Source organism: Arachis hypogaea, chromosome 6, assembly GCF_003086295.3.
Source record: "Arachis hypogaea cultivar Tifrunner chromosome 6, arahy.Tifrunner.gnm2.J5K5, whole genome shotgun sequence".
NCBI classification, from domain to species: Eukaryota; Viridiplantae; Streptophyta; class Magnoliopsida; order Fabales; family Fabaceae; genus Arachis; species Arachis hypogaea.
Genome location: NC_092041.1, coordinates 92,467,358 through 92,476,901, shown reverse-complemented (window position 1 = coordinate 92,476,901; position 9,544 = coordinate 92,467,358). Strand labels below are relative to the sequence as shown.

At 36.4% G+C, this 9,544-nt stretch overlaps 1 protein-coding gene across 1 annotated transcript; it reads right to left on the bottom strand.

The window, feature by feature from the left end:
• Window positions 1–3,270: 3,270 nt before the first annotated feature.
• LOC112696942 (5-methyltetrahydropteroyltriglutamate--homocysteine methyltransferase) lies at window positions 3,271–8,533 on the bottom strand. The gene is made up of 12 exons (XM_025749903.3): window positions 8,184–8,533; window positions 6,901–7,254; window positions 6,685–6,772; window positions 6,280–6,407; window positions 5,797–6,188; window positions 5,541–5,704; window positions 5,170–5,250; window positions 4,893–5,059; window positions 4,712–4,817; window positions 4,299–4,549; window positions 3,970–4,171; window positions 3,271–3,886 (listed from the first exon to the last, which is right to left on the bottom strand). Exons 2-12 carry the CDS (start codon window positions 7,248–7,250, stop codon window positions 3,524–3,526), a joined length of 2,292 nt encoding a protein of 763 aa, XP_025605688.1. The 5' UTR covers window positions 7,251–7,254; window positions 8,184–8,533; the 3' UTR covers window positions 3,271–3,523.
• Window positions 8,534–9,544: the final 1,011 nt, after the last annotated feature.

Below are 9,544 nucleotides of genomic sequence, written 5' to 3'. Positions count from 1 at the left end.
CGACCTTAAGCATCTTTCTTCACCATTTTCAATAACATTCTATATAGACGAGGTTTTTCTCATCCATTATTGAAATGTCTCTCCAGGTCAGAAGCTAACATAGCTATAGCAGAGGCACACAAAGGCATTTGTGGAACTCATGTTGGAGCCTGAAGCCTATCCTCTAACATAATTTGTGAAGAATTCTTCTGGCCCACTTTAAATCAAGATTGCATTGACAAAGTCAAAGCTTTATCTAATTGTCAAAAGCACTCCCTAATCATCCACATACCAGCCAAGGAGTTACATCACTCAGAAGTAAGTTGGCCTTTCAATCAATGGGGGCTTGATATACTCGGTCCATTCCCATTGGCACTGGGATAGGTAAAATTTTTAATCGTTACCATTGATTATTTTTCAAAATGGATTGAGGCTCAACCCTTGGCAAAAATCACCTCTCAACAAATGATATCCTTTATCTAGAAGCATATTATCTGTAGATTTGGTATACCTCGGCACATCATTACTGACAATGGTTGCCAGTTTGCCGATTAAAAACTTACTTTTATTTTGCAGAATTTAGAAATAGCACAACACTTTTCTTCCGTGGAACACCCACAAACAAACGGCTTAGCAGAAGCAGCAAACAAGGTCATCTTACATGTCTTAAGGAAAAAATTCGACGATGTCAAAGGACTCTGGACCGAACTAATACCAGAAATCATATGAGAATATAACAGCACCACACATTCAACAAGAAAAGAAACACCCTTCATATTAATGTATGGATCTGAAGCCTAATAGCAGCAGTTAATCAAGCTTAATTAACCAAAATCAACTAATTAACCAACTAACAGGGGCTATAATCAACTAACAGCAACTAATCTAACTAAGCTAATTAATCAAAATCAACAAATTAACCAAAATTAATCAAACTTAATAAAAATAAAAAGGAAAATGGACAAAAACCTGAAAGCAGAGAACTAGAACAAAATCTGCAATGCAATCAATTGCAAAATCAGATACAACAACCCAAAATTCCTCTAGAAGAAGAACGAGCAAAGGTAATGGTACTAACACTGTGACCTAGTGGCAAGAAGCACGAGCAGAGGCGAATAAAAAGCCCACACCTGTGACGGCAAATTGGCGAGACGGAGACGGTGAAACCAAAGAATGACAACGGCGAACGAGAAAGGAGAAGACCGAAGGAGAAGCGCCGAAGGAGAAGACACCACAGTTGAAGGAGAAGCGCGTTTGTGCGTAGTGTGAACTGTGAACTGGTTCACCGAATTAGGGTTTTTCCAAATTTAGATCCTAATTCGGATTTGAATACAGATCTGGATTTAAGTTGATTAATTGGTTTGGATTAAAAAATCAAACCATAAAATTGATACAATCTGGTTTAGATTTCTTTTTTAAAAAATTGGGTTTTTTAAAATAATTTGGTTTGGATTGAGTTTAAAATCCAAAATTAGGATTTTTTTTGCCCAGCCCTAACTATAATGGACAGATTAAAAATTAATTAAAACTTTTAAATTTGACCACTTTAGTGATTAATAAATCCAACCTTAAATATTCACAATTCATAAAATCTGAAGAAAAATATAATACCAAAGCAAAGTGTGAATGATGTAGCAAGTAGCAACATATACGATTATATACAATAAGACATTAACTTTCTTCATGTAGCAAAAAAATGACATATATACTAGCGAAACATTTTCAGTTTAATTTTAATCTAAAAAATTTGATGACACAAAGCCACGAAAAACAAAATCTCGATGCATAGCATATAATATATGATCAAATTCATATACCACTACGTCATACATATTTCGCAAAAGCAAAATCACTAATTCTTTTAGTAGTGTGTATATATGCAATAACGTATTGACACATACTATCTTGCTTCCACGGTACGGTCATGTTTAGTTAAGTTTGCATTCGAACTATTATTATGATTATATATACAATTATCATTCATGGAAAATCATATTTCTCATAACATAACCTACCCTCTGGTACCACTAGGGGGCAAACGGGCCGAAACTTATCGGGTCGGCCTGCATAACCCGTCAAAAAAAGTGGGTTGGGTTGAAAATTTGAAACCGTCAAACTTAAAAAAGTCTACCTAACTCGTATCAACTAATTCGTGGGGTTTAGTGGACTTCAGCGGGACGAATTTTTCCGTCGGGCCAAATGTTTTCTTGGTCAGTGTCTTTTTTTATAAATTTTTATGATATTATTGATTTACAAGAGGATGAAAAAGATAATTGAAGATGTTTTAAGTTATATTTAGATTATTTTTATGTTTGATGATGAATTATAAGCTTGAAGATGTTTAAGTATATGTTTTAAAAGTGTTTATTTTGTTTCAAAAAATTTAGTTTATAATTATGTTTATCACATATTTATAATTATAAAAACTTTAATATCTATAAATTTAGAAATTATAATTTTTTTGTTTTTAGAAATTATAAATTTATTGAAATAATTGTAAAATTACATATATTGTTTAATATTTAATAATTTATAAAAATAGATTTAGCAGACCTAGCCCGCCAATCCGCCGTTAGACGGGACAGGAGAGGAATCAGAACCACTTGGAGCAGGCTTTTGGTGGGACAGAACGGACTGTCTTTCCCATTTATCACTGCTATAAATTTAATATAATTTTTCGTGTATACTGCTGTTCATGTTCATGTTACAAGAATCTTGACATTCGTGTTTTTCACAAATAGAACTGGAGAGAGTTATTAACCTTAGTTCATGAGTAAGTGTAAAAATGGGCCCAACACTAATATGTGAGAATTCATATCTATTTGTGTCTTTTTTTGTTTTTTTCCAATTTAGTGATGAATAGAGAAAAAAGAACTTCATGACAAAAAGTGAAAAGACTGAATTTTTTTCATTAGAAACTAACTTTTCATCAAGTTGATTACTTGTATAATAATTAACTTATTTCTGTTCCCAAGGGTGCCCTTCGTTGGGAGGATAGTTACTAGTTACTAATCATTACTCATGGTGGCGATTAATGTACACATCTACAATTTCCAAATCTTCGTAATATTCATTTCAGACAAAAAGTGGTTGTACCAACTAACAACTTTTTTTTGCTCCAATAATTGTTAGGAGCAGTTGCATGTGCAGAGTTTATCACGGTTGCCTGATTTTTTGCAATGTGCTATTGTATCACTAGGATTGAGGAATCGGACATTAAACTCTATATATAAACTAGTGCACACCGACAAATCAAATACTCGTACGGTCAATAGATTTAGATGCTCTTGGTTATATGCTTATTTGCAAAAGCAAAACTTGTAAAAATTGCATTAATAAACGTTGGGGGCAGAGCCCGAAGATACAAAAACACCGTGAGAAACATATAATATTGGGGGAAAGGAGGAGAAAGAAAATTAATGGCTCATAGAGCATGCTAAACACCTAAATATTCCACACACAGTTATTGTTGAAAAAAACAACACAGAAAATTTTTCCTTTTCTTGTATATAAACCCGGAATTCCGGTCTTTCATTTATGGAATTCACTTGGCAAGCTCGTTGCGGATAAGTTTGGCAGCAGCAACCATGTTGGTGAGGGCTGGCTTCACCTCAGTGTACTTACGGGTCTTGAGACCACAGTCAGGGTTGACCCACAAGATGTTCTTCTCCAGCACTGCAAGCATCTTGTTGATCCTGTCGGCAATCTCCTCGGTTGGTGGAATCCTTGGGGAATGGATGTCATACACACCTGGGCCAATACCGGCACCATACTTAACTCCTTCACGGAACACTGAAAGAAGCTTCTCATCAGAACGAGAGTTCTCAATGGTGATAACATCAGCATCCATGTCAATGATGGAGTGAATAATATCGTTGAAGTTGGAGTAGCACATGTGGGTGTGGATCTGTTTATACCAAAGTATGTGAATATTCATATCCTTGGAAAAACTGAAAAAGTAACAGTGACTCTGTAAATCAAGTTATTTACCTGGGTGGTATCCTGAACACCGACGTTGGTGATTCTGAAGGCGTGGACGGCCCAGTCCAAGTAATGAGCTTGCTCTGACTTCCTCAATGGGAGACCCTCACGCAAAGCAGCCTCATCAATTTGGATAACATTAATGCCAGCCTTCTCAAGGTCTTCGACTTCATCCTTGATGGCCAAAGCAATCTGGTAGGTGGTCTCCGATCTGCATATAGATAGATTCATTCATTCACATTAGAAACCAAGCTATAACGAAATATCGATCTTGTTTTCTTCTTAAAACAGAGCAACACTACATATAGGGTCTTGACTCTTAGTTTATAGATTTTTACCTTGGCTGGTCGTTTCTGACAAAGGACCAGTTGAGAATGGTGACTGGGCCAGTAAGCATTCCCTTCATTGGGCGTTTGGTCATGCTCTGAGCAGCGGATGACCAGAAGACTGTCATTGGCTTGGGGCGGCTCACATCACCATAAATGATTGGTGGCTTCACACAGCGAGATCCATAGGATTGCACCCACCCGTTAACAGTGAAGGCAAAACCTGACAACTGCTCTCCAAAGTACTCAACCATATCATTCCTCTGCAATGCAAAGCATCCAAAATTAGTTCATAGTGCAATTTTAGCATAGGTAATCAAATGTTTGCTGGCAACAAATCTGGTAAGATGTCAAGAATGACCTATAAAAAAAGAAAGAGATAGAAAAATGTGGGATTACTAGATATGAATACCAATATGATTTACCTCAGGCTCTCCATGGACCAAGACATCAATATCAAGCTCTTCTTGGAGTTCAACAACTTTGCGGATTTCCTCCTTGATTGATGTAACATATTCTTCCTCAGAGATCCTAATGAGAAACAATAGTCAAGTTATATAATGTGGATTACCACAACACAAAGCATATATCAGGAGTATCACTTACTTTCCAGCCTTGAATTCACGACGCACCCTCCTCAACTCGGGGGTCTGAGGGAAGGATCCAATGGTGGTAGTTGGGAGGATTGGAAGGTTAAGCTTCTTTTGTTGAGCATCCAATCTGGCACTGACGTTAGTGGCACGACGATGGTCAGAACCCTTCAATGCAGCAGCCTGAGAGTAAAACAATGAAAGCAATGAGTACAATCATAATGATGTATACAACATATCGAATTAAATCGTAGTGAGCAATGAACATAATCAATAAAAGGCCAAACACTTACAGCCTTCTGAACAGCTTCATTGGTCACTCTTGGGGATGACTTTCTTGAAGCTTGGGCGGCAGCGTTGGCAGAGAAGAAGGCCTGAACATGAGACCACAAAACAGTTAATGCATTTTCTAAATTGTAATTTTTCCTGGAGTACTACTTTCTCCTTTTCCCCATTTACCATTTTGCCTTTTTAATATAATTAATTCACCATTTAATTCTTTTATTTTATTTCATTTTTTTAAATATCTTATATGAAAGTACCCAAAAAATATTAATCCATTAGTAGAATTTTGTCAGAATCCATTAACATACTAAATTTCTTACCGTTAAACATTGGAAAATTTAATCAAACTTTGGAAAATCTTGAATGAGATTGAGATTACCTCGTTCTTGTGACCAGCCAATGCATGAGCTAAAGCATTTACTTCAACAACTTTTTGGGCTGCAAAAGCTAGCCATGACTTGATCTCATCATCCAACTTGGTCTCATTAACAAGATCAACAGCAGTGTGAAGAAGTGAGCAGGAGGTGGATACAACAAGCTTATCTGCATACAGTTAGGAAATTAGAAATAATAAATTGCTATATTAGAAGCAAAAGCCTCCCAAAATTTCATATAGAATGTGCATCAATGACCACCTTTGCCGACAATGCCTTCAAGAGCATGCAGTGTGCTGAGAGAACCAGCAAGATCATTAGCCCAAATGTTCCTTCCATCAACAACTCCAGCAAAGAGGTATTTTCCACTGGGGAATCCACCCTTGATCAAATCAATAGTCTGAGTTCCACGGACCAAATCAAATCCATATGCGGTGACACCATTCAGAGATGTAAGGGTCTTGTATGTCTCAGCAGGGATGTCAGCAAAGTAGGTCTCAATAAGAACATTCAAGCCAGAGAGAACAGGTGCAAGTTCTGCATATGCATCAGTAAATGCTTGCAACTTGTGAGCATCAAGGTCCAACACAAGGGTAGGCTCATCAAATTGGATCCATGTAGCTCCAGCTGCCTTAAGGTCAGCAATGACTTCCCTGATTTTACAAATATGAGCAAAGTTAGAGATATGGCACACATAATCACAAAAGCAAGCAATAGTCAGGGTACAAAAGTTAAAGTTCTTACTTGTAGACAGCGAGGACCTTGGGGAGAAGTGAGAGGAGAGAGAAGGTCTTCTCAACACCCTTGGCAGGCTTGGAGAGCAACAAGTATGAAACTGGGCCAATGAGGACTGGGACAGTTTCAACTCCAAGCTGTGCAAAAGAAAAAAGATACTCAATGACAATGTTTGGCTAAGAATTGTGTCTTGAACATAATGATTCACCCAAGTGGCAGGACAATGTGAGATACAAGAATCAAGAAAAGAACACTCCCTAGCCAGGTACTTGCTTGATAACAATAAATAACATATGGACACAATAATCAAATTGAACCCTGGTGCATGCATAATAATAACATAACAATGCTTCTCAACGACAAATGCAAGCCGCTTTGATAATAATTTAATGGCACAAAAATATAGACACATACCGCCTTGGCCTCCTTGTACTCTTCAACTGCCTTGTGGGAGGCATATGTGAACTTCACTTCGGGGCCCAACTCAGGGACAATGAAGTGGCTGCACCAAAACATGCACAATCGGATAGGTTACCATCACACACACCAAAAAAATAAAAAAAAATAAAAAGAAAAAAAGAATTACATTAACTGTCAAACCAAAGCAGAAACACCGAGTGCATCACTTACTAGTTGGTGTCGAACCACTTGGTCATCTCCATTGCAGGGACGGTGGCGTTACCCCTGGCCATAGAAAAGTAGGTGTCAAACCCGATCTCACCGCCGGTCCAGCCATAACGGGGAGGGACGGCACCAAGGGTGGCAGTGGCATCCAGAACCTGGTCGTAGTAAGAGAAAGTATTGCTGGGGATGTACTTGATCCCGGCATCTGCCATCTGTTTCCAGATGGATGCCCTGAGATCAGCAGCAACCTTCTTCAAATCCTCGGCGCTGCTCTTGCCATCCCAGAAGGACTCAAGAGCGAACTTGAGCTCTCTCTTGGGGCCCATGCGAGGGTATCCAACAATATGCGAAGCCATTGTTCTGTGTTCCAAAAACCACAACAAATAACAAATCAATTCTCAATGCATCTAAAACTAGACTACTAGAGTATGTTTAAAGTAAGTCATAGCATTTTTACCATGATTTAGATATAGATTTAGCTATAGCATTTCATGAATAATATGTTTTAAGTTCTAATACAAATAGATTTAGATTTTAATTGTTTGAATTATTTATCTGTAAACATAATTTATAACGGAACACTATAAAGTACGTCAAATCCACGAAGCTGACTGCTCCTAATAGAACAAATCTTAGTTATTGGTTGTTATTATTGCATGTCATGTTCAAAACGGCTTATAATTAAAATCAACTTCATAAATAAATAAAACGATAAATAACTTGAAAATCAAATCATTCTAGCGAATTAAAGCTCCTAAAAATAACACTGATCATAAGAATATTGGTGAGTTCGATTTACTAAACACCTATGTAGTAAAATTCACGTTTAAATATTATTTCTATAAGCTAAACGAGCAGAGAAGCAACTTCAAGTCAAACTAATTAGAGCAAAACACAGTGAGCAACTTCGGAATCTATACACTAAGAAAGAAGCACGATCTCGTATGAACTAGAAGCAAAATTCACGAAGAAAATACTTCGATCCGTTTCAAACACTTCGAATTCAAGAAATCAAAGTTCCGATTCACTAGATCTAAGCACTAGAGCAAGTAAACAGTGCAGATCTAAAAGCTTAAGCAAACACCGGAATCGGAAGTTATGTTTGACGTAGATCTCTAGTGAGAAGGAAGTGAAAGCGTTGAGAAAGAGAGAGAGTAATAGCGGTTACAGAAAATGAGAGCAGCGGTTGCATAGCAGTTAGAGAAGGAAAGTGTAAGAAAAATGGCAGAAACAGAGTAACGGTAGTGTGAGAGAGTGAGAGAGAGAGAGAGAAAGAATGGGTCTCATACCTTTCGGGTAGCGTTAAGATAAGAGACCAGTTCTCTGTGTAGCTTCAACTCTGAAATGAGAGAGCGTGAATTGAAGCAGAGAACAGAGTGCGAGTTTTGTGAGAGCGGGTTTCGCCTTATTTATAGCCACCACCCAGATCTGAGATTCACTTACCCCGTATTTTCTTTTTCTTTTATAAGAAAATGGAAAATTAGTAATATTTATAATTATTTTTTTAGTTGTTTTTACTTTTTGGTTTATGAAATTAATTAACGCAATGTGAAGGATTTGGAAATGGATTTTCTTGAATAGAAAATTTAAAGATATTTTTTGTGGTTGGAACACTTATGGGGGATAATTTACATGCTGCACTCTGCTGGGATCAAAATTGCAGGTGATAGACACGTGGATCAACTAATACGCGGCATCCATATTTTTTTGTTTCCCAGGTAAAAATTAAGAAAATATTACACCATCCAAAATCAATATCCTACTTAAAAAATTTTTTACCACAAAAATAAATTTATGTTTACTACAAAATATAGGAAAGAATAGTTACTTCTATCGTACTCTTAATACATAAATAATCCAGAAAAAAATAGTACTAGAAAATACTTTTTAAGTTTTTTCAAAATTTAATAAGGATAAAATATTTAAATAAATCAAAGTCATTCAAATATTATATAGATGATCCAAAGTCAAAAATCTTACGTAAATATCTCCATATGTATTATTATATAATTACGATTACAATAGTAAATCGAAATAATAAATCGAAATGAGGTGATTCGATTTACATAGAAATGTTATTTTCACTGTAAATCGAATGGAACATACTCGAATTAGGAAAACTCACAGTAAATCGAATCAAACCTATTCGATTTACATGGTGCAAGAATAAAACGAACTATACAGATTTGATTTACATGGTAAATCGAATCGACCATTGTCGATTTATTATGCATTGACCTATATGTATAAATTGAATTTGACAAATTCGATTTAGTATGAAACCAACGTATATAAATAGAAGGTGAACATGAAATCCTGATGATAGTGTAAGTCACAATAGTTAGTGAGGATAGTTTTTTAGTTTTGGTGCACTATAGAGGATTGATTAAAAAAAACGCATTCCAAAATTAAATTTACTGATAAGTATCCGCTTAGTGTTTTCCTCAAAACTTCAACGAGTTTCATCGAGTTTCGAAATACTATAATCCAAAAACTAGAGATGCAAGGCGTGAAACGGGTGGAGAAGTTATTCTATAAAATTCTGATTTTCCTGTTGTAAGATGATGTGAAGTGTAATTCCTTCGTCATAGGCAGCGACAAAGATTTGCAAGTTCTGTTCTATTGTCGTCAGCAAATTTTCGAGGTGAGG

Coding starts and splice junctions, on each gene's coding strand:
- LOC112696942 (XM_025749903.3), bottom strand. CDS start 7,250: ATGGCTTCGCATATTGTTGGATACCCTCGCATGGGCCCCAAGAGAGAG. Junction 4,550..4,711: donor TGGTCCATGGAGAGCCTGAG/GTAAATCATATT, acceptor TTTGCATTGCAG/AGGAATGATATGGTTGAGTA. Junction 4,172..4,298: donor GTCAGAAACGACCAGCCAAG/GTAAAAATCTAT, acceptor ATCTATATGCAG/ATCGGAGACCACCTACCAGA.